Source organism: Simochromis diagramma, unplaced genomic scaffold (genome assembly GCF_900408965.1).
Source record: "Simochromis diagramma unplaced genomic scaffold, fSimDia1.1 OVJJ01000361.1, whole genome shotgun sequence".
In the NCBI taxonomy this organism is placed as follows: Eukaryota; Metazoa; Chordata; class Actinopteri; order Cichliformes; family Cichlidae; genus Simochromis; species Simochromis diagramma.
The window spans coordinates 4,169,562-4,194,375 of record NW_024386860.1 but is presented as its reverse complement, the minus strand read 5'-3'; the positions used below and the strand labels follow the sequence as shown (position 1 = coordinate 4,194,375).

Sequence of the window (24,814 nt, the reverse complement as noted above, 5' to 3'; positions counted from 1 at the left end):
GAAAAACCGACTGGTTTTTTAATTGAGCCATAGCACCAATCAGTGCTGTTCAGTGATGTGCTTTAACTTTGTAATGGTCAAAACTTGTAAAATTAAAAGTTATCTTTCAATTTGCACACAATATAAAACCTACAGCAAAGGTTTGAGCTGTCACTTGAGAAAACAGCATGCAACAAACAAAATACCTCAGTTTAGACTTAAGAAAAAGAATTATTGGTGCTCACAAGTGAGAAGTATCATCACAAAATTCAAATAGAGCCAAACAGTACAGAACAGAAAAGACTGGCAGAGGTAGGAAGTGAAAGATTTCAAATACTCTGGAAAGAAAACTAGTGAGAGATGTGTCAAAAAAAAAAAAAACAGAACAACTGCCAAGAGACTATTGAATGACTTAGCCAAGTCAAGATATGTAATCTCAAAGAAGACAGTCAACGCCACCCTGGGCAGGAATGGACTGCAAGAAAGCACAAAAAACGCCACTTCTACATAAGAGACATCTTCAAGCCAGACTAAAGTATGCTAAGAACAACCTGCAGAAATATTTCATACTGGGATAAACTGAAGTAATATAGAATAAACTGGAATAAGCTGGAATTTTATGTGTACTGGAAGTACGTCCTGTGGTCAGTTAAGACGAAAACTAGAGTTCTTTGGCCACAGAGATGCTGCTTGTGTTTGGAGAAAGAAGGACGAAGCGTACAACCCAACAAACATCGTCCCCACAGTGAAACAGGTGGTGGGTGTATTATGCTGTTGGGATGCTTCAGTGTGCCTGAAACTGAGAACCTCATCAAAGTGGAAAGCATTATGAAGAAAGAAGGATATGTGAAGTTTTTAAACAAGCTTCACGCAGTCAGCAGCTAAACTTGGTCTTCCAACACTACAGCGACCCAAAACATACGCTGCTGGTGAATCACTGGCTCCAGAAGACCAACGTGAACTTTACTGACTGGGCTACTCAAAGCTATTGCTTGGATCCCACTGTAAATCTGTGGGGTGAACTAAAGACCAAGGTCCATGCCAGAGGACATCAAATGTTGAGAGATTGGGCAAAGAAGAATGTGCTGGGATTGTTCAGGAGATGCATGCGAGACTGACTCCAGCTTGTTTTACAGCAAAAAAACTGGTATTTTTTGGTTTTTGTGAAATAATTTTATCTATGTGTGCAAAGTAAAATATTGTAAGCATTCAAAATAAAAGTAAGATGTTTGGAAAAACCGTGTAAAAAAAATCCTTACTCTGTTTAACAGCACTTGGGAAACACTTAAAAAAAGAAAATTTAATAGGGGGGCTAATAATTCTGTCTTCATCTGTTTGCATCCACGTTTTGAGATGCTGGAGTAGTTAGGAGACATTTAAACTGAGACGCTTTTGTAACCCTTCTTTTGTCTTACAGTGACAGTGTGGAGAGACAAGACACTTTGGGGGACAACAGTGTTCAGCTCCAGACTTTTGTTCAGTATGAACCAGACCTTTTTGTTAGCAGGTGTGTTTGTACAGCATCGATCTAGTTAAGCTCAACTCATGAACTGGTTTATCTCTGCATTTATGTGCTGATCTTTTCCCTGTTTTTGCAGTGAATCTAATTTGAACCGCTATGAGGTCCATCCTACTCGGACAATGTCGGAAGCAATTGGACCAGAATTCTACACACATCTCAGGGTAAATGTATATCCTCTATATAGGTCCCAATAAAAACATATAATTATAATCACAGTAAGAAAAATAAGACAAGGCAAACTTTTTAGCTTTGTTTGTGTTTATAGCTGCAGAATCTCGGCTGTTACTCTGTGAGTAATCTGGAGCTGCGTCTGCATCTGCCCTCTGTGGCTGCAGGTGACAGAGTCTTCATGACTGTCACCGATGTCTTCTCAATAAACGTGAGTACTGCTTCTGTGTATTCTTATCATGCTTTAAAATCGTACCTGACATATGTAAATTACCCCGTAGGTCACGGTGAACTGCAGCGTGCTCAGTGATGCAGCACAGCTGAAGGCCAGACAGGGAGATGTGCGCCCCCTTCATCCTGAAGACATGATGCAGGATGACATGTTGGTAAGGGCCTAAATTGCCACAGAGCTGCTGGTGAACACTGCAAAAGCAAAGATGTTAATATGGCTCATGTTTACATGTTTTCGTGTGTAGAACTGCAGCAGGTCATGGTGCACAGAGGTCGTGTGCCAAGTCAAGCAGCTTCCGAGAGGAAAGGATGCCATCATTCGGGTCAGCCGCAGAGTTCATGATGATTTTTTCAGAAATGTGAGTAACAAAACATACGCAGATTTTTAAATTGTGCTCCTGTGGCACAAACATTGGTCATAATCTGTGTGCCTCTTCCTCTAGGCCAAATATAAGTCAGTGAAGATAATAGGCGTATATCGACTCACAGCTCAGGAGACTACCGGTAACCTCATTACTTTGAGCGCAGGAACAGTCTGGAGGGAGGTAAGACCCAAGAGAATCCTGAGCAGCACAATATGCATAAAATTAATTTCCTCTAACCTCTCCCTTCATCTCTTTTCCTTAGACTGTGCTGGAAGTGCTGAAAGGCCGAGCTATTCCCATCTCGCTCTGGATTCTGATTGGTAGCATCATAGGGGGTTTGCTGCTGCTGGCCCTCATTATTTTCATACTGTGGAAGGTATTTGGAACTGAAATTACACATCAGATTCCTTCAAGAAAAAATCAGAAAGTAGTAAATCTGTCTCAATTTCTTGTTTTCTGTTTGTTTTTTTATCAGCTTGGATTCTTCACACGCAAACAGAGAGAAGAGGATGAAAACCATGAGGACTGAGCAAAACTTCTGCTGCCAAGAACACACTCATCTGCAATGAAGACTGTCAGATGAGTAGAGCCCACCTCCTGGCAGACACAAAGATAGTCCCGAGATGGGCCTTCAGGACCAAAGAGTATCGGGGAGGGGGTTCAACAGTAATGCGCTACCCACTGTTTCAAGGGTCAGGGGCACTTATGTAAATAATCTTTTTCTAATTTTAAAGAAATGCAAAGTGTATTAAACCACAGTCCTTCTATTTAACTTGCAGACATTTTTATGGTTTTATATTTCAGTCACTTGATTCTTCAGTTTTTGTTTGTTCTTTAATTAAAACAGTTAAAGACAAATTCTTGTTCTTTATTTATTCACTGCTGATGTAAATGTAATAACAAAAAGGAAAAGCAAAAAAATCTGATTTTATTTCAGTCCAAACAGAAACATCCGAGCTATAAACTATAAAACAGTCATACTTGACACGCACGCAGATATCATACACAAAAATTAACTGCATGGATGAAATATAAAACTCCAAAGTATAAGTCATGAAGATGCATTGGTTGAGTTGATGTAGGACTCTAGAAGAAAGATGGTTTCATCTACTTGGTTTTCTGCAGAATCTAACCTAAAGGAGAAAAAGACAGTGAAAAAAGGACTTGATTAAACCACCGAAGAGCCTTGTCGCCTTTAGAAAAGAGAATTTCTGTTTTGTCTTCCTACTTATTGATGTGAAGCCTTAAGGTATCCAGCTGTTGCTTTTCAGGAGCAGTGATCATCTCCTCGACTTCAGTTAGCTGCTCGGGCTCGGCCCCGCTGACCTGCAGAGATGCCAAGATGGCTTCGATTCGCTGAGATTTCTCCAGCAAGCGCCTGTAAACCAAAAACCGTCAACCCATTTCTTTGTGGCAACGTGCGTGCCAGACAAAAGATTTTATCTGCCTTGCAGTGAGATGCATCAAAATATATCACTAATGAAAAGACTCACTTGCTCTCTTTGGTCTCAAAGAGGCGTCGCTCTACGAGGTTGGCTACGGTCTGCAGAAGGAAAATATTTAGAGATAATGTTACCGGAGGCAAATACCAGAATGAAAGACAATTAGCTGTCTTCTTCTGTTCAGAACTCTAAAGGCTACATGTAATGAGTTTACTGTTTTACCTTGTAGCAGCTCTGGAGCAGCATTCTTGCAGTCGGGAGTTGATTAACAGTGTAAAGATAGAAGGTGCGAGAGGGAGCGTAGTCAGGAGTCTTTGGGATTTCCTGAAAAACAAGGGGGGGATTGCATGCCTGTCACACTTACATGTTTCAGATCATCAAATAGATTTTAATATTAGACAGAGATAAGCTGAGTAAATACAAAATGCAGTTCTAAAGAAGCACCTATATATTACATATCACTTGAACAGAAGCTGTCTCACAAAGTGAAATAGGCTGAAAGTTGTCAAAAAGCAAAGCATCACGATCTAAAGAAACAGCTGAGAAACAAAGTCATTGACTTCAATCATTCTGGAAAAGGTTACAAGACACTTCTAAGGCTTTGGGACTCCAGCGAATCACAGTGAGCGCCATTGAGAGAGATCCAAGAACAAAACACCTGCTGACCAAAAAGAGCACAAACCTTGACTAACATTTGCCAAGAAAACATCTTGATTATCCAAGACTCACTCAGTTTATGCAGTAGCTTGTGCAAAGGCTTAGTCAAAGTCCAGACTTAAATCCAACTGAGATGCTTTTTCAGGACCTTAAACTGGCTGTTCATACTGGAAAAACCTCAAATTTGAATGAATTAAAATATTTCTGTAAAGAACATTGGGCCTCCACAGTGAGGAGGCCCAATGTTGAAAGACTCATTGGCAAATTATTGCAAATGGCTGATTGCAGTTCTTGCTGCCAACAGTGGCACAACCAGTTATGTGGAGTTTGCATGTGTGGGTTCTCTCTGAGTACACCGAAACAACTAACAGTCCATCATCCGCATACCTGTAGCTGGACCAGGTTCTGTGACAGCAGTGTGTACAGCATGTCTTTAGCCTCTTTGGCTGGAATCATAGCAAAGTCCTCCACCTGCTTCTGCTCCAGGTGACGTTTTCTTAGCAACAGACGAAAGATGCGAGCCGACCGGGAGCCAAACCTGATGTCAGATTAAGAGTGACTTCAGTAACACGAAGCTGGTGATAATAGGACACTCACAGCTATATATATTATTTAACATACACACTGGCTTACCTCTCCTGTACTACAGACTCGAGTGTGGCCCGTGCCAGATTGGCCAGTGCTCTGTGCAGATCTGAGAGAGGAGCTTAGAAAAGCAACCGTGATTCCTGAATTAAATCATATCAACCAGTGTGCTGCTTCATAGGAAAATGCTCAGGACCTTTTAAATCTGAAAAAGGATACTGACAACAAACATCCCTCCTCCGCTTTCACCAGCCTTCCCCACAAACTCCATCTTAAAAAAGAGGAGGAAAAGAAGATATAGACATTATGTTTTTTGTTTATTTAAAAAACAAACAAACAAAAAAAGATCAGAAAACATAATATGGTGTTTGCAGATCATACCGGGTCATCCACCAGCAGAGTGAGGTACTGGTCTAAGATGGGTCTGAGGATGTTGTAGCTGGGTGGGAGGGACCTGAAGATTTCATTGGCTGAGAGGGGCTTTGTGCAGGTGGCCATGGGCGAGGTTGTAACCTCACTCATCCTCAGCATGGTCCTCACTATTTCACTGCTAGTCTGCATATTGAGGATTAAGAAGATAATTAGTCATTAAATTCTTAATCAATCACAATAATAAATCATTCTAGTATACGCACATATACTATACTATATATATATTATTATATATATATAATAATCTTCATAACGCAAGAAAGTAAATGAGTGTCCTTAAATTAAAAATTATAATACTTTTTCCCATCACCTGGTCCAGCTTGTTGGCGACAGCACTGACGATGGTCTGATCTCTAAAGTGGAGATGGAACCGTTCAAAATTCACCTGCCAGTAAATCCCCTCGTCACCATGTGTCTGAGCCGAATGAAGCAGAGCATATGAGAGGCAAACAGAGAAATAAAAGGTCACATGAATGATAAGCGGGAAGGTAGATATAATGGATGGAGGACATTGCAAATTTGTTAAAGTAACCAAAAAGGTTAAAAAAACTAACCTGTGGATCCATTTTGGCCCTTTTTGCGCTTCTTTGCTCCTCTCCATCCTCACTGGCGAGCTGGCGTTTGCCCCGCCCTATGAGTGTCACACTAGGTACCTTATAGCATTCTGGGAAGCTTTCTGGTGTGGGTGGGGCAGTGTTAACGGGAGCAGCCGGAGTACCAGGAGTGGCAGGAGTCTCACTTGGAGCAGAACTGTCTTTATTTCCCACTCTTGGCAATGGAGGGCAACGCTGAAGAAAATGGGTCTCCACCAGTTTGGAAAAAGTCGAGGACACTTCACTGTAATCCATGGTCAGGCCCTCTGCAGCAACAACAGAGAAAAAGTGGTGTTACCAAGTCATATTTAATTCCCTTTTCACACAGCTAAATTACAAAGACAGTGCAAGTACTAGAGTCTCTAACAAAAGTCCAACATTAATAAAGTCAAAAGAGATATTAGGACTTCTGGTTCACTCACAGGCCTCCAAGTTTTTTGGGAGATATTCATTTGAAACCTTAATTGCTAATCCTGACATTTTTTTTCCACATAAACATTTAAACACTGGTTTTAGCAAATGGCATGTCTATCTACTAGACCAAAATCCAGCTGTCAAAACATCCACTGATAGAAGTATGTGTTCTTTGCTTGATGCCAACACTGACCTGCCATGTTCTGCGTGAGGCGGTCTGCCACCGTCTTAACGGTGCTGCTCATCGTCGTGTGGCCTCTCTGTAGTAACTCCTCTATGATCAGCTCTCCTGTGTCACCATACAGGGTTTTTGCAGTGTAGATGTATCGTGGGTAGCGAAGAATCCTAAGGATTCGGTCACAGCTGGCGTGATACTCTGTGGGGCTCCCGGGTCCTTTGCGGCCTGAACTGAACGTAGAGGCACCGTGTTGCACGAGGACACACAGAGACTTCTTCACCTGGATTTGGAAATAAACAAATGAAAGAAGGGAAAAAGTTTATCGCTTCCTTTGATATTTAATATAACTGACAACGGTCAGGTAAAGACAGAATTCAATGCGATTCAAGTTTCACTAATACAGAGAACAACAACAAAAACAGACATTTTCCTTATTTTCATTGTCTGGTTTCATAGCTTAGATGTTGCTGTTTCTAGATCCACATTTCTTTTGAGAAAGGTAAAATTGACAAAACTTGACTGGAGATTAATAAGAGTGTAAAATATGTGACCAATGACAGGCTAATACCTATAATCCACATCCAGTGAGTTAGACTATGCACCACAAAGCATGAAGGTCTCTGCAGAAGAACTGCTGCTTAACCATTTTTTAAAAATCTATTCTAATTAATAAGGTAAAAGTAGGATTTAATGAGGTAACTCCAAATTATGTGCACTTTCTTGCCTTTTTTCCAGTGTATTATGCTCAGAAAACTACATCTTTGCTTCTGTTCGTTATGCAAAGCTCCATTCAACTTAATTACCATATGCCCTTAAATGCTACTTTGTACTGTTCTACACTTGTTAGACAACTGTGTAACCCCTACACTATGGAGCCATCTATCATATCTAATTAGCTTTTTATAAAATAATAATTCTAACAAATAAAAATGTAAGACGACAGAATTTTCAGATAAATGGCCATAAAGCCATAGCTGTTGGAACACAGTGTTATATAAATAAATACAATAAATATAAACTCAACAAGCTTAACAAGCCGAGGCAGAGTTGGTGTAGTACTCTTTACCAAGTCCACTGAGAGGCCAGTTTCATGAATGATGGTTCTTAAATTTTGTGCTCCACATTTGAGCAGGTGTGTTCCCACTTTCTCAACCACCTCTCCAAAGTGCTCCCGCAGCAAAAGACCACACAGGCGCACTTCTTGGGCTGTCATCTGCACAAACAAAAGAACAGGAACACACAGGTGATGAAAGGTCTAAAATCTAGTATAGCTGTAAGGAACTACTTATATCAGTACAAAAACAGTATTCCAGTATTCCTCTATATTCCTTTAATATAGTGTCATTTTTCTTAACACCTGGATGTAATAAACCTGAAATTAGAATCATATCAGGATACAAGAGATCTGTAATTTAAGGTTAAATAAGTCGCCCCCTGCAAAAACCAAACTCTTATCTCTGTAAAGACTAACACATTTCTACAGAGAAGTAAATGCTTTTTATGGAGTGTGTGAAATATATTTTTATTATGACGGAGGTGGACTGCTGTTGCTATGTGCAAATCACTGGTTGCTATGTGTTCATATATGAAGATGTACATAAAACCCCATAATAATTTGTGTCCCCTTACTAGAAGGTGCAAACAATATATGGTTTCTATCTACAAGAACACAAAGAAATATAATTCAAAAGGGGAGAATTAAAAAAGGAATGCTAAAATAAGCAATGTAGGATGTGTCTCTAACAGAGGACTTCTCACACGCTTGAATCACATGCGTCACTTTTTTTTAACTTGTTCTATACTAACTTCAGACTCAGAGACTCTGAAGCACAACAGAAACTGAAAACCCTTTTTTAACAACAAAAACAACAAACAACAACAAAAAATGATTAGGAATCAACAAAGACTTGGATCTATAAGCAAAATCTGTGTCACTGCCATCAGCAAAATCTTACAATACTCATCCCTAGTACAGATCAGTAGGCAAAATCCTGAAGCAGCTAACTTCAAACAAACAATAACATCTTACTCATTAATAATGATAATGTTATTAATAATGGGAACCGTATGACCTAAAATACTCATGATAAGGCCTGAAGCCCTATCAACAAATTGGTCCATTTCCTGGTAATTGTATGAAATTCATCAGCAGCATTAAGACCAACATGGGCAGCAAGTACAGCATAAAAACTACAACATCTGATTTATAGTTAATAATAAATCATTTTAGGCCAATGTTAGCACCATCACCTCACATCAAGCAGGTCCTGGGATTGAATCTACTGGCCAGCTTGGGATTTGAAACAGCTGGGGACTTGAAACACTGTGGGTTCGCTCTGGGTACTCCAGCTTGCTCTCACAGTCCAAAAATTTTGTTCACATTGTAAAACTGATTTAAAATATATTACCTAAATTAGTTTGCCAACAGCATGAACAGACCAAACAATACTTACAGCATTGGCATGTAATAGTGATAATAAAATGCTTGACTTTTTGTACAGTTGTAGCTAAATTAACAATGACAACTCCACAGTTTCTCCCTCCCCTCTGGCTGAAGTCCACATATCTTGCTTGACATACAATACTTTCTTTCCAAACTCACAGCAGTAATCTCACTCAGTCTTTATAACATTAGTTACCTCTGTATATCTCTCACACTCAATAGTACCACCATCCTGGTTTCGTCATCCATCGACATCTTTAACTCCCTTCTCAAGTCCATCCAGAAATTCACTTTCTTACAACATGCCTGTACTTCACGAGTTTCACTGGCTCACAGTTAAATATCCTATTGATTACAGAACATCACTCTGCAACATCCCTCTGAAATTCTGCACATCAACACACTCATCCACAATCCCAGATTTTCTTCTTCTCTCGATCTCATCGCCCTTTTCCTGGACTTGCATCCGACCAGAAATCCACAACACTGACTCTCTTCATTTTTAAATCTCGTCTCAAAACTGGCATATGCACTCTGACTGTCTTCCACCTATCATATTAAACCTCTGCTCTTACTGATTTTATATATTGTTTTATTGACTTGATCGATCTTTTCTTATTTTTATATTGTTTTTCAATTCTTCAGCGTAAAGTAACCTTGGTTGTTTTGAAAGGCGCCTAATATCACGTATTACTGTTATTATTACCGACTGTCTCTCCACACCTCCCTACACTCGTGTTTCCAAGTGTAACTGATTTGTCACAAAAAGAGCTGGCACACAAAATGAACGCAAAACAATTACTGTTTTATTTTTCAGATTATGTCGATATATTTCGATAGCAACCACATTATTTTTGGTAGTTACAATCTGACAACAGAACTGGTCTTATCTAGGCTAAAAGTTGTACTGCACATTACTGAACAGAAACAACAAGTTTCCACTTAGATTTAAGCGACTGCAGACCTCAGTTATATTTAAACCACTGTTGATGAATTTCTAAGCACATGTGTAAATGACACATTGTGCAGAAGCATCTTTGTCGAGTACAGAAAATAATTTTGTCTAACCCCAAGTTAACCCTGTGAGCAGTGCATGCTAAGCTAACTGAAAAGCTAACATTTACGGCTGACCATTTCAGCCGTTCTTTAACACTTTAAACAAACCTTTTAAGCTGAGAAGTTTCTGAACATACGCTGCTTTTATTCTCCGTCACCCGCACCGAACACTTCACGTGCGACTTCTTGACGTCAACACACAAACACTTTTCCTTCCGCTCCTCGGTGAGCTGGGATTCCAGCCAGCGGCGCCGCGGTGCATGCTGGGCTGGAGGTGGACGGCTGTCTTCGGTTTGTGGAGGACCGACGTCAGTGTTTGTGCTGCTCTGGGGAAGATGGCGGAGGCTGCGGCTGTTCCCCCGCATCGGTTTTTCTGTCACTGTTGTAAAGGTGAAGTAAACCCCAAACTACCGGTAAGCAGGAGGCTTTTCTTGTTTATCTGTCAGACTCTTTTAGAATACGTCCGGCTGACAGCTCTGCCTCACCGCTAACGGCCATTTGTTCCGCTTGCTTTCTCGCTACAGCTAAACACCAGCTAGCCTGTTAGCAGTTAGCGACGTCTGCTGTTGTTAACTCACTAAAATAAACTCCAGCTACGAGCTCCGTCAAAGGAAAGGGGTGGGGGGGGGAAACTGACATTAAAAGCAAATATCGACAGGTTTTGTTAGACTTTCCTAGACGTTTCTGTCAAAGCAGTGTACTCGAAGCTCTGCTGTGACAGTTCGGGGGATGTTGTGTTTTTCCTCAAAACAACAAGGACTTGTCGAAAACATTTGCGTTACTGCTGCCTTTGTTCAGTGCTTCACACTTAACTTTAGTTGCCTGACAGCTGGTTAGTTTTTAATTTCCGATAAAAACGCAGTGTTGACAGGACGAGTTGGGGGATTTTTGGAAACATAGTTAAACATGTCGTATTCAGTTTCAGTTTTGAAGTTAAAAGTAGAAGCTAAACTCTGGACTCAGAGCTGACCTAAATCGTGACATACTTAGCAACTTTAACGTGCTTGAAACATGTTATCCACGTCTTAAATAGTATGGCGTGTGTTTGTATTCAGTGTGTTACAAGTGTATTAAATACAACAACCTAAAATTAACCTACTCCAATACAAGGTTATGGTCAGCTGTAGCTTTCTCACAGTTCTCAGTGGCACTGTTTACTACTGTGGTGTTTTGTTGTGTTTTGTAGGTGAAATCTCAGATCCCCCCCCCCCCCCCCCCCCAATAAAAAAATAATAAAAAAAAAATGCTGGTTGTCATAGTCCTTTAAGAAAGTATTTTTTGTTTGGAAAAAATAATCTTATACTGTGGACAAACTCTGCCCTGTTTTAAAAAAAAATTACAATATTCACAATGAACTGTTGGCTGGTTTTATATCACCACTAGAGTCACATTAATCTTTTATTTTTATGATCCAGCTGAGGGTAATTCCAGTCCTCCTTGTCACTGACTCTAAAGTGTCCCAGGCACAGTCAGTCCTATGGCATGTTTTCACTGAGCTAAGTGACTCCAACACCTAAGATTGTCGACCTGTGCTACTACAGTACAGCCCAGGCACCAGTCCTCAGTCATCTGTCCGTTTTATACAACAAACTGTATAATCTGTGAGGTTGTCCAATTTGACACTCAACTGATACAAACTGTTTTGCTTACGGCAAAGTTTCTTAACACGTTTTAACCACAAAATTCATTTTAGACCCCCAAATTTCTCTATGCTGTACGAATATGAGTTTTAAAATTGTCATGTGAACTTAAGCATGGTATAAGCATAATACAAAAGGCTGGTATTTTTGTGACCTACTTTTAATACACATATGCTGTTCAACAAGGGTATCGCTTTAATCTCTCATAACCCTATCTGTATATTAAATGACCCCGCTTCTATCCTGTTTTCATGGTTTATAAGTCTGTGCTTTTAGTGTACAACTACACCAGCTGCACAAATAAACTGGTAGCAGTGTTTTCCTCATTCTGTTACACAGGTTTTCTATCACGCCTCTCTTTAGGTGTGGTTGGCAGACCAGCTCTACCTACTTGGTTGCATTCACAAAATACAGACCGTCACACTTCTTACTGATATTATCTGGCTGTACTTCTTTGTGTGCCATATTAGGCCGCAAAATGTCTTTACGTGCTGTAATTATTTTGTGGAATGGATGCTGATTTGAAAGTGATAGAATATTACCTTTTGTCACATCTCATTTTCACACATGCAAAGTGGTGTATAGTTAACCAACACAAACAAATACTTTCGGTTGATAGTGTAATTGAATTTTAATGTAAAAAATTCCAGGTATTTATTGATTCCTGATTTTATTTTTTTTTCTGTGAGAATTTATATAATTGAGAATAGAATATTTAAATTACTGGATAGTTTATGTAGTTTGAATAGTAGGGTCTAGGAAATTAAAAAAAAAATAAAAAATTAAAAAATGAATTTTTCCTCTTCTATTTGACTCTTACATGGCTCAATCTATTTCTAGGAGTACATCTGTCCGAGATGTGACTCGGGTTTCATTGAGGAAGTAACAGAAGACTCCAGGTAAGAGGTTTTTGTATTATCGTCACTATCCATTTCACTTCTCTAGACAGCATATGATGTCTACACACACACAGGCTTTAGCTGGAACAAGAGCATGGACATGTACTGAAGAACGCTGATGTTGCACTGTTGTAACTTGTAGGCTCACTCTGCAGTTTTGTTCCAGGCTTACGCTACAGCTGAACAGTGCATGTTGCTAATAATGAGTCTTTTGTCCCCTTGTGCGCTGTTTCCCTCAGTCTCCTAGAGGTCGGCGCCAATGGGCTAGATGACACAGCCACACAGTTTGCAGAGGTATGACATGATCTGAAAGGTTTGGGGAGTTGAGGAAGGAATACGGGATAAAGAGGTTTAATTAACATGATTGTATGTTTTACTTTACTTAATCTTTTCCTTTTCTTCTGTTACTGTTCTTTTCTTTATTATTATTTCATCAAGCTATGGCACCTCTTGTTAGTCGAGCGGCCATTTACAAGAGACATTGACAGCCCAGACTCAGAACCTAGGCTCCCTGGTGGGCGCCTGGGGAGTTTCGGTGACCTAGGAGGGTTAGGAGGGGGACCAATTGGGGGATCTGTCCCAGCAGGCCTAGGAGGATCTATGGGGGGCCTACTAGGAGCTGGGGAACACTGGGGACCAGGACGCCCCCCTCGTCTGAGCAGCCAGAGGAGATACCGGTCTAGAGGCAGCAGTAGGCCAGACCGCTCGCCTGCTGTGGAAGGGTGAGTAACACACTAGTTCATAATTTTTCCTGGCTCTATTCTCTGCCTTGAATACTCCCACTTATAATGACAGTGCTATTTATACTTTCCCCCGAACCGATCTTATTTTTGGTAATGACATTAACTGCTGTACATTTTCTGTTTGTCAGGATTGTACAACAATTTCTTGCTGGTCTTTTTGCCAACTCTGGAATCCCTGGCTCCCCTCCCCTGTCATGGTAATATGACATTATAGAGCAACAAGGTGTTACTACAATTTAAAATAACATTATTATTATTAAAAAGGTCTATTTGTGTTTCGTTCAGGACAGGGATGCTGCACTCTAACCCTGGGGATTATGCATGGGGGCAGGGAGGATTAGATGCTGTGATAACACAGGTAAACAAACTATAAAATAGTCTACAAAATTTGTGTTCTTCTCATGTATTTACATATGTGCCCGTGTCTGTGTAGTTACTAGGTCAGCTGGAGAACACAGGACCTCCGCCAGCAGAGAAGGAGAAGATCTCTTCACTCCCAACTGTCAATATTTCTCAGGAACAAGCCGGTCAGTCACCTCTGATTATCTTTTTTCCTTCACTTTCCCCTGATGTTTCTTTATTCTGTCCTTGAAATACAAATTGCAGTTTTGCCATTGCTCGAGTTGTCAGGTCAAACCCCTATTTATTACTACTACTACTAAGTTTGTGTTTTAAATAGTGGTCGCACTATTCATACCTCTTGAAGTCAGTGTGTTGTATGCTGTCCGCTTACAAAATAATCAGAAATGCATTCCAGAAAAATGTTAAACCAAGTATTACGTTGCTTTAGTTGTATATGTGCACTCATTGACATGTTTCCATATAATGTTTTATTTTTACTTGTTTTCAGCTTTGAAAAAAAAATAGCTAAGGACAAAGTGTCCATTTTGTTGATACATAGATGTTTCAAAATCTTCACAGCACTTAAATGTCTTGTATACACTTGCTGCCTGTTAGAAGGAGCTTCTGAAACTGTGCCTGTTAGGGACGAAATGCCCAGTAGCCTTGACAATATATATATTTTTGCTTCCTGGTCTTTCACCTCCCCAATTTTCTTTCCTCTTTTGGCTCTGTTCTTCTTGACTTCCTCTTCTTGGTATGCTGTCCTATTTTACCACTCAGCTGTAACTGTGTGACTAGTTATGCTGTCCAGTTGCTGCAGGACTGTTGATAGCTGACTTTAAGGCATAGATGAATGTCCGGGTGCATTCTCAGGACTTTGTGTTATTCTCTGCTGAGAAGTGTAATGTATATCTCCTCAAGAAACGTAGCTGTACCACTTTGTAAACATGTGTCAATCAAATCTGTCTCAATCAAAAATGACAAGGGTGTTGATGTCAGGAAAAGATTTAAAAACACATATCCTCTTCAATAGATTGCTGTATGGAATGCCCTGTATGCAAAGAGGACTTTAGAGTTGGAGAGCCCGTCAGACAGCTACCCTGTAACCACTTCTTTCACTCAGACTGTATAGTACCGTGGCTGGAAATGGTGAGTCACATCAAAAACGTTGAATTTTTATTAAATATAACCATACCAGAGACCATACATGACATTGAGGATTCTATGTGTTATTTATTCACTTTGCATTTGAGAGCATTCAGATCTACAGGAACCTCAAATATGTGATTTGATTATCTGAGTCATGATGGAAATGCCATGTAGGTGGGACCTGAGTAACACTTAGCTTAAATTGATGATAATGGAGTGGAACTGATGAAGTGTTGTTTTAATGCCACTTCTGTATGCTGAATAATGCTTCCCGATAGTTTATTTATTGCAATGATACAATCAGTGTTTTTATTATTGCATGGTGCTTTTAGTATGTTATCCTCCTCTGTGAATGTGTTATTTTGAAAATCTAACTGGAATTTGCATGGGACAAAAGGTTAAAAAAAAAATTACAAATCTGAAAATTTCTTTGCATTCATCTTCGAGTTATTTGGTATTAGCAGTTGGGAAGCTGTGGATAGCACATAATTGGCTGAGCAGATTAAAACATTTTTAAAAATGAGTCACAATCAAAGAAAAAGAGCAGACTGACGTCATTTAAAACAGGCCCGAAATAATGTTCCACTTATTAAAACTCTTCTCAGACACTTGTGAGAAAACTGTGCTTAGCAACTGTTTTCTGCATTTTGTTCTGTGGCCGTGCAGCATGACACATGTCCAGTGTGTAGGAAGAGTTTGAACGGAGAAGACAGCAGCAGCCAGCCCCCATCAGAGTCCCCCTCGCTCTCCACGGACCCTCGCACACAGGAGAGATGGTCCTTCTGAGACACCCACCTGTCACATCCCTTTAGTTCTCCTCGCCTACATCAAGCAGCCCACTGAGAAGACAAAATGCTTCTCATTTCCCTCTGTTCATCTCCGTTGCAGTCATAATCATCTCTGTCTGAGTTTTTGTATTTTTACTTTTTATTATAATGCCTTTCTCCTCACCTGTGTACCAATGCAGACGTCTTAAGATTCAGTTAAGTTCTGATTTATCTTTTTTTTTTTTTTTATTGCCTAATAACAAACCAGCCTAGATTGTTTATCAAGCCCATATCCTCTGTACTTTGAACCCTCCAGGAAACTGCTTTCAAATCTTTTCTTTAAATATACTGCTGCAATAGACTATGGTGGAGAAATACCAGACTTCTTCATGCTTTTCCCTCTTTATTCATCTTAAGATCACCTAAATCCTGCAACTGAGCCCTGTAAGCATATGAAAAGACTGTAGGTGATTTTTTTTTTCACTCTACGCATGCACAGAGGCAACCCATAACAGCATGAACACCTTTATCCTTGAAATAAATGCTGTTTATGAAGGGTCTGTATAATGTTCTTTGTTGAGATTGTGTCAGGAAGATGTCGAGTGACTGTTGATATGTTAGTGTTTAATTGGATTGGACTGTAAAGGTGTTTATGTTTTTGTGTGCACACTCTGCAGTGTTTCAGGAGCACGACAGTCTTGTATAGGAATCATGTGGAGTTGCTGCTGTAAAATGGTCACAAACAGGTCGGACTAACTACAGAGGAAAGTAAGGGATTCAAGACACCTTTCAGAACTCTTCTAAATCAGAAAACAAAACAATTACCCATAGTACCAGCAAGGGAATAAAAATAAATCCTCAGAGCTTGGCCCCATATACAATGCTTCATATTTCAACATGCTCCTCCTGGTGTGTATAGTATAAACAGCTGGCATCCCTCTGTCATTTTATTCCTGTTTACGACTGTCTTTTGTTTCACATTTTATCACTGTTTGATGTAAATAATTTTAGTCCAACAACTTAAAATTTGCAAAGAAATAAACATGAGAATGGAGGCCCAAATGTGAAATACTTGGTAATGAAACTGTATATTATATATATGAAAAAAATGTCTATGATAAACTGTCTATGATGTATTAATAAACTGAAAAAAAAAGTCATTGTTTCATTTTCATTGCTCACAATCCATCTAATAGTTGTTCCTCCAAATTTCAAACATTGTTTTATTTAGCAAATATGATTAAATAGCAACAACTTAAATTATTTACAGATTCAGTGCATTACATGATTTGATCAGAGCCATGTCAAGCATGTTATTAAAAGGAAATCAAGGCACCAGTGATTACGTAGCACAGGCTAATGTGTATATTCTTTTCAGGCATCATTTTTTTCCCCCCCAAGACATTTGAAAGGGGAAATAATGTGTTGAATGTCTGGTTTCCTGTGGTTATTTTAAATGAATACTGGAATTACTCAAGATAACAAAATAATATGTCTGTGTGATGAAACTTAAAACATAAAACAGCTTTTGTATTAGGGGTTTTTGGACCAAACAGTTGTGGAGACTCCCAAAGCCACACTGAAATCTTTCTCAAGAACTAGGGGCTTATAAGGGCTTTTTTCCTGTTTGTATTCACACTGCCAAAAGGAATGCTGAAGTGATGCAATCGCCCTACATTTATGTCAGAGGTTCCTCTTGCTTCCTTGGTCCAGAGGTAGGAGCTAAACAAAAATTAAGGCCATAAAATCAGGAGGTTTTATGACCATCCTGTGTGCAAATTCGCAGAGAAATGCTTTTAATGTGGTTCAGCTGAAACAAATATGCAGTCTGAGAAACTGCTTTAATGATCACTGCCTTTTCCAAGCGAGTGTGAGCAGAGAATGAGCTGGAGCAGTGGAGGGGATGTAACCCACAGGAGGGTCCCAGACTTCAAACAGGATGTCTGATGATGATCTAAAAAAGAAAAACAAAGCATAGAAACAGTTCAGTGTTTACCCATCATGTCACATTTCCTACAACAGATTAAATATGCCTTACCTGTTGAGTATGATGAGCACTAGTGAGCCATCAGGTCGGATGAAGGCAGAAAATTCCAGGTGTGTCTCTCCACTGGCAGACACCCCCACTCTCTGAGACCCCTCCCACAGAAACTTGCTGTGTAGAAAGATCATGTAAGAAGATCTCGGTGAAGTAATGGAACGGGTGAAATGTAGCATTCAGTGTGAGCATAGATCCTGACTACCTGAAGTGGGCCATGCTGTAGAAAGACGGCTGCTTGTAGAAGACATCACGCGTCGCATCCACTATAACAGGGCTGTCCACTAAGTTTTTAACCCAGTTTGGTCCACCGTTCGGGTCCAGCGCCAGGTTCCAATCAGTCCAGCCGACCACATAATGATTCAAGTCCTGCCGTGGAGAAAAACACCCACAGTTTACTATCTGCTACCTCCTCTGTGTTTTGTAGTAAGATGTGTAATTTAGTCAGCCTGCTGAACTAGCGTTTTGTTTAACTATCGCAGGGATTGCACGTCTACATAAACAAATTCCTCTGGACTCTCAGAGCGTCTGCAGCCTGAATTCACCCATGCAAAAGAGAGAGAATGGAAGGAGTCCAATTTCCCTTGAAAGAGAGTGAAGAAAGAAGAAACTAAACACCAGTTCCAGCTTGCTTTGATGGCCTGCAGGCCTGCAGTCTCTCGAGTGTGTGCACAACCTGCACTGCAGCACGAAGGGAGGTGACTCACCTTTCTGGAACAGCTCACAGCTTGTCAAATTCTCTTTTTGCAGTGGATCTGACTGAACAAGCACAAACCTCCACGCATCAGATAATATGATCTTACCTCTATAATGTCATGTGCATACTGTTCAGCTCTGTCCCAGCTTCCCAGCATCACTCCTTTGTTTAGTGGGTTCCAACCAGCGCAGGCCTCTGTGCCAAACAGGTAATACTCCGGGTAGAGGTCATGGGTGGTTCCCAGGCTGATGTCAGGTGGCACAACGCTGTCTAAGTACCAGTGGACTGCCACACCATGGATGTACCTTCCTGCATGAATATCACTTAAGACCTGGAGGGACAAGAGGGAAAAAATAATAACGAAAACAAGAAGCACTCAGAGAGCACAAACCTCTGCTAGGGCAGCTCAGTCGCTGGACAGTATTTACTATTAAGGGGAACCTTTCGCATTTTTACATATTCATTTTGTTTTCTTTGTTATTTTTAAATGTAAGAAGTTTTGTAGTGCAGTTAAAACCAATAGCTCATTTTAATATATTTCAGATAATTTTGATTGTTTATTGTTTAGTACATTTGTTTAAATGCACACTAATAAATATCAAGTGAAAAAAGTTTTGCTTTGTTTTAAAAAAAACAACAACACTTATTCATAAAACATTGTAAATGTACTCAAATTGGTATTTATTTAAAAGCTATAAGCCTTTACTGTAAAGTAAATAACAATGTCGTAATATATTAACATATTTAGAATCCCCACATATCCCTATAAGCGTATGTTGTCAGGTCAGAGGTCAAACGTGACGTGACATTTTAAATCCTTATATGGTACTTTCTGTGTGTTGACAATACACCATACTTGTAAGAATCATAGTTTCTAAGCATTAAGACTTTTTGTCGATTTTATCAATAAATCATTCAATTTTATCAGAATTCACTCATAACTTTTCAAGCTACTGTATTCACAGATAGAAAGATGACACACACGTGCAAACCTCCTTGGCAGAGATAAGGAATAAAACTTTCCACGTGGTTAAAGTAATAGCGCCACAATTTTCCAGATCAGTCCTAGAAAAGTATACACAAAATACTGGATTTATTTCCTCCCAAAAGGTTTCAGTAAAGTCTTTAAATATATGTTTCCTCACAGCCGCTGTAGACACTGAGTAAAGTAAATGTCCTTTTATGTGATTCCAATTCCAGTCACGACTCATTTTACCACTATAAACTCTCCTCTGGACTTTCATAAACTGTTCAGACTGCTTCCATCAGGAAGGAGGTTCTGCAGCATCCGGTCCCATACCAGCAGACTGAGAGACAGCTTCTTCCATCAGGCCATCAGACTGCTGAACACGTCATAGACACCTCAGCTTCACTACTGGAACTTTAACATTATGCACTCCATACTGTACAGTAATGCCACTGTTTTGCACATGTCTCAACTCTGTATATTTTTATATATTTTATTTATTGTTTACTCTATTTAATTTGTAAAATATGTGTACACACACACACACACACACACACACACACGTAGAAAAATATTTAGTATACACATCCAGAAATGCATATACTATTATATATTGTACATATATTTATTAGTTTCAGATGTAGCCATTCTTGTATTTTGCTTGTTTACATTATTGTATTTTGCACAACTCTGTTGCTTGTGAAGCTCGCACACAAGAATTTCACTCACATGTGCTGTACCAATGTACCTGCACATGTGATGTGACAATAAAAGTGATTTGATTTGATTTGAGTGACACCAAGTTTTTTTTCTTAAAGTACTTCCCCTAGCTTCAATAGGCTAACTGGAAGCTAATTAGAGCATAATGGGTAAATACTGATTTTAATAAGTTATTTGGTTAAATTAGACTACAGGGCCACAGTTTTGCCTGTTGCTTGCATTATTCTTTTGCTGTCTACTTAACAGATCCAACAACTTCCCTATTTTATGGTGTAAATCAGTCTTTGGAGTTTGTAAGTGGCTAATTCATCCATATATATTTTAATATCCCTCCACAAGTCATGTTAATGGGAATTATGGTTGAAACAGTGATTAACATGACCTTGAAAAGGAAAAATAATGCACTTCACTCAACATAATTGTGAAAGATGCCTTACAGTGTTAGTGGTTTTGACTTTATTTGTTGAACCACTGCAGAACATTTGCATTAATCTGCTTTTAGCCTGGTTTTATCTGATTCTTAACTGTCGTGAAATAGCAAGACAAGCGTCGTTCTTTGGGTTGATTTCTATCAACAGCTTATCAGATTGACATTTTTTCCTTAGCTGAACAGTTTGGACACCAAGTTTGTGAGACTTGAAGTCAAAAAAAGTTCTTTATTCCCTCTTCCCCTTCTTGTATTTCACTACATTAGGCTTTCAAGTTATCTTGCTAAGATGTTTTGGATTCATTTATTCTCCTAAAACTGATTCATTTTTAATTTCTTATTTGCCTCAGGTAAAATAAAGTTTGCCATGACCTTTCCTGCTACCCTTCTGTTTACTGACTCACCACTTTGGCCCAGTGGGGCAGCAGAATGCGGCTGTCATCCAGTATGAGGACGTGTGTGTGTGGGTATGACGAAGCGTGCAGGGCAGGGCCCAGGTCCAGAGACACCCAGTCCCTCTGCTCCTCAGGAGTGAAGCCCAGGGCTTGAAAACTGCAGTGAGACAAATATACTTGTCAGTCTGCTGCAAAATTTAGAATCCACAGCTCAATGCTTAACATTTTTTATATGAAAAAAAACTTTTAATGCATCTGAGTAGACCTGTAGTTTGTCATCATTCCTGCAGAGGGCTCGTTTCCTGTCGTCAGTGCCCAGAAGGTCAAGTTATATTTAGCGTATTCCTCCAGGAACCTGACAGGAAATGATTAACGCACCAATCAGAATACATTTCTCTTGAATCACGCTCCTCCAATATCTGATATCAATCTGATTTTAAGCCACAGAAGTCACCTGACATAGTACTGAGCCCAGGTTTTATGCTCCTTGCCCCCTGGCTGGCCCTTCAGGGAGCCCTTTCCTGTGAGTGCACCGTTCGTTTTCATCCAGGCGGGGGCACTCCAGGCACTGGCCAGCAGAGACAGAGGACGAGGAGACAAGGCCTGCGCACGCTGCAAGAGAGGGATCTGGAACACAAAGGAGGTAAGATGAGACATGGGCGACAACGGCCGTGTCAGCGTGCGAGACAAAAGACAGACACCTTCATGTTGATGTCTTCTGGGGCCAGAGTGAAACTGTGCAGATCATAGTCTCCAGGTGTGTCAGCATAGGTGTACAGACGTGTGGAGAAGTCACAGCTGGCCATGGGGACACGCACTACACTGTAGCCGATACCTGCCACAAAACACATCAACACAACCAAAGCTGGGGGATAAATCAGTATTATTACTCAACAATTATAGCATTTTATTCCACGGTGTAAAAACTCTTTAAAGAATATGTTTTAGAAGACTGGTGAACAAGCCATGCAATAGATTTCCAGAAATCTGAGGTATCAATAACAACGTCCAAGGAAGCTGTTCTGGCAGGATGCCCTTCATAGTAGCTGAGTCATAGGCTGTAGTTGTAGTTTTTGGGCAAGAAAAGAACTCTGCAGGTGTGCTCAACTTTCACAGTCTTTCAACCTCCTCACCGGGAGAAGGCTCTTTCAGCGTTTTCTGCCGACCTACGCCATTGTACTCTCGTCCTAGTGAGCAGCCTCCACACAGAGAGGGGAATCCCAGACAGCCCACTTCCAATGGAGAAGAAAAAAAAAACAAAAAACCCACGTACCACCCTTTTTGTCCGTACATTTGCCAGGCAGCTGTTGGTGTTTACTGGTCGACCGCTTTCCCACAGTGCAGTCAGCTTCACTAAAATGATTTCCTCCTTTCAGTTAACCAGATAAACACATCTGGCCTCAGCTTAGGAGGGAAGCAGGACATCTGGGAAGTGGAAAATAATTGAACTAAGGCCATTTTTGGTTAAAATTATTTTTTCCTTCCTGAATGAAGGTAATTGTGTTGAATGACTGTTGGTTTTGATCTGCTTTTTTTCTTCCTTTTTGGCTGCTCTAAGACATCTACAAGTGTCACTAATCCTGTAATCATGGCACCATCTATTACTTGCCTCAGGCCAGTGATGTCAATGATCAGGGCTCGGCAGGATGTGCACCGTTTTTTGTTCTTCATGTCCTCAGGTTTTATATTTCTAACCGAACTGTAACTGAATTAGATGAGACTCTACTTTATAGAGGGCGCTAATACTAATTTCCAGCTCTATAGCTTTAAACTTTGACTCTACTAGAACAGCTTTGCGTTACAGTTCACCACACTTGCATTTTACTGGGCCTGGGTGCAGTTTCATCCACTGTGAAACAAGCTTTTTTTTTTTAGCTCCCTTGCCCCATTCTTTAATGACACTTTCTTCTGATTGGCTGCCCTTCATACACACCAGGTCTAAACAGCAGGTGAGTGGGTTTGCTGTGCTAAGTACCCTTCAGATCACTGGGGACATGCTGTCTCACTGATGTCGTACTACCATTGTAACAGTGTAACAGTAAATGTATAGAGAAAATAAAAAAGGAGACACAATTAGACACAAAACCCTTTTCTAGTTATTCTGCATATATTTGTTACATCTGTGTATATCATTGGGGAATAATTTTATTTTTTAATCACTCAGTCAATTATAACTGGTGCTGATACTGGGCTATGACATGTTTTGATGATCATCATGCTGCTGATGCAAGTTAAAAAAGTGCCTTTTAATACCCCAAACTGTCTAACATCTCCTCGTTTCTGTTACCCTTCTTATACCTATTAGTATTCTTTTACTGCCTGACTTTGCATCGCCCTTTCGTAGGCTGTAAGGCTATGTCTCCCCGGTACAGTGGCAGTGTACCTTCACTGGAGAAGTACTGCCTCAGCAGCTGTTCCTGTGCACCAGCAGAAAGAGAGAGTATATTGATGGCTGCTGCATCTGTCATCGCCCCTCCAAATCCCCTGATCTTCTGGTACTTCTGGTAGGGAACGATAGTTAACCTGAGCCCTGAAAGAAACACAAAAGCAGACAGAAATGCTCTGCACCTGCTCCAGCATCACTGATGGTATCTTAAAATGCCACTCCTCTACCCACTTTCTCCAGTGCTGTTAGCCCGAACTTCACCCTGACTGGCCTCCAGTCTGCTGCCCGCAATGTTGCTCAGGTAGGACGAGAACTGGCCCAGTGGAGGTAGACTGACAGATCCAATGCTGTCACAATATGTCGAATTACATTCACACACCACAGAGTCATAGCCAAAGTTTCTGGCAACACATTTATTGTAACCTGGGTGAAGAATAAATCTAGTTAACAATTATTCTTCTGCAGTAATAAAAGACACACAAGCTGTGTGTGTGTGACTGTGTGTTTTCCTGGTTACCTGCAGAGAGGATCACTTGTGCTGCCACGAAAAGGAGCGCCCAAAGGACAGATGACAGAGATGAAAGGGCCATTTTATCTACAAACAGAGTAGTTTTAAACATAGAAGTGCGAGTTTTTATTTAGAAAAACACACGTATCAGACAGAGGTGCGTGCTTTTTACTAATTTCCTTGTCATACGGCGCACTTTGTAAACGTAGAAGAAGATGTGCTCACCTTAGACGCTCCTGTAGTTTACCTCATGTCCTACAGACGTAAACTGTCCTCCTCACGTTTCTCCAATTTGATCAAATGTCATCCCAAACAACTTTCCCCACTTCCTCCCTATTAACCAGTCATGTGACGTTACATATGATCACGTGAACAACTATGCAATATTCCGCATCGGCAGCCAGGTGGTGCTGTACCTTCATTTTTTCCCCACTTTTTTTTTTAGATCAACTTTATTGCAACATAGAGAGCAAGAAGTGCAAAGGAAGAAAATACTAAGCCAATTACGTAACTGCACGATTGGGCAATAGAACACTATACGGAAAATTACAAAAATAAATATTTTTAAATATTTTGTAAATATATTAATAACCTCAGAAAGGTTTTCAGTTCAGCTGATTTTAATTTATATAGCCCCAATTCACAGCAAGCTACCTCAATGCGCTATATTTGAGAAATTATGAACCTGAAAGCTTTGAAAAAAACAATTTAAAATAAATAAATAAATAACAACAGATTACTGCTGTTACTAACATCTTGTAAGGAATAAAAGCTATTTTATTTGAACGACTTTTTCCGATTTCTTCACTGATCAAATAGGCTTTACGCATAAACGTAAAGTTCTTCCTCCATTTCTGTATTGTAATGTCTTTTTCTGTTACGCTAGCTTTTCAGCGGCTTTTCCATTTGGTTATCATATCTGGGTTTCGGGGAGGATGCATCTCTAGGTCTGCGTGATTCTTTTTGTGTCACACGTGTGTTGTGAGACATGACTTCACGTTTGGAAACCTGAGCCAATTAAAATGTGGGACATTGTCGTAATATGTGGGACAAGGGCACGAGGGATAAAAA

At 40.1% G+C, this 24,814-nt stretch overlaps 4 protein-coding genes across 4 annotated transcripts in view; 2 read left to right on the top strand and 2 right to left on the bottom strand.

The window, feature by feature from the left end:
- Positions 1 to 3,072, top strand: part of itga10 (integrin, alpha 10) — a 33,231-nt gene extending 30,159 nt beyond the window's left edge. The window contains exons 23-30 of the mRNA XM_040029822.1: positions 1,397 to 1,486; positions 1,578 to 1,662; positions 1,767 to 1,880; positions 1,951 to 2,055; positions 2,146 to 2,259; positions 2,344 to 2,445; positions 2,528 to 2,641; positions 2,741 to 3,072. Coding sequence (XP_039885756.1) covers positions 1,397 to 1,486; positions 1,578 to 1,662; positions 1,767 to 1,880; positions 1,951 to 2,055; positions 2,146 to 2,259; positions 2,344 to 2,445; positions 2,528 to 2,641; positions 2,741 to 2,794 — 778 coding nt within the window. The 3' untranslated portion in view covers positions 2,795 to 3,072. The remainder of the gene's footprint in view (positions 1 to 1,396; positions 1,487 to 1,577; positions 1,663 to 1,766; positions 1,881 to 1,950; positions 2,056 to 2,145; positions 2,260 to 2,343; positions 2,446 to 2,527; positions 2,642 to 2,740) is intronic.
- A 100-nt stretch (positions 3,073 to 3,172) lies between these two features.
- On the bottom strand, positions 3,173 to 10,301 carry polr3c (polymerase (RNA) III (DNA directed) polypeptide C). Its single transcript, XM_040029823.1, has 13 exons — positions 10,174 to 10,301; positions 7,633 to 7,779; positions 6,582 to 6,846; positions 5,936 to 6,240; positions 5,692 to 5,796; positions 5,331 to 5,504; positions 5,169 to 5,220; positions 4,998 to 5,058; positions 4,752 to 4,902; positions 3,930 to 4,031; positions 3,759 to 3,808; positions 3,494 to 3,643; positions 3,173 to 3,398 (listed from the first exon to the last, which is right to left on the bottom strand). Exons 2-13 carry the CDS (start codon positions 7,777 to 7,779, stop codon positions 3,317 to 3,319), a joined length of 1,644 nt encoding a protein of 547 aa, XP_039885757.1. The 5' UTR covers positions 10,174 to 10,301; the 3' UTR covers positions 3,173 to 3,316.
- A 34-nt stretch (positions 10,302 to 10,335) lies between these two features.
- Positions 10,336 to 16,706, top strand: rnf115 (ring finger protein 115). Its single transcript, XM_040029829.1, has 9 exons — positions 10,336 to 10,478; positions 12,546 to 12,604; positions 12,844 to 12,898; positions 13,043 to 13,326; positions 13,476 to 13,544; positions 13,633 to 13,705; positions 13,781 to 13,874; positions 14,723 to 14,838; positions 15,505 to 16,706. Exons 1-9 carry the CDS (start codon positions 10,401 to 10,403, stop codon positions 15,622 to 15,624), a joined length of 948 nt encoding a protein of 315 aa, XP_039885763.1. The 5' UTR covers positions 10,336 to 10,400; the 3' UTR covers positions 15,625 to 16,706.
- Positions 16,051 to 24,105, bottom strand: gba (glucosidase, beta, acid). Its single transcript, XM_040029825.1, has 12 exons — positions 23,969 to 24,105; positions 23,753 to 23,830; positions 23,467 to 23,658; positions 23,233 to 23,379; positions 21,551 to 21,684; positions 21,304 to 21,476; positions 21,115 to 21,204; positions 20,859 to 21,006; positions 18,447 to 18,671; positions 17,849 to 18,012; positions 17,644 to 17,760; positions 16,051 to 17,559 (listed from the first exon to the last, which is right to left on the bottom strand). Exons 2-12 carry the CDS (start codon positions 23,823 to 23,825, stop codon positions 17,454 to 17,456), a joined length of 1,569 nt encoding a protein of 522 aa, XP_039885759.1. The 5' UTR covers positions 23,826 to 23,830; positions 23,969 to 24,105; the 3' UTR covers positions 16,051 to 17,453.
- Between the last annotated feature and the right edge of the window lie 709 nt (positions 24,106 to 24,814).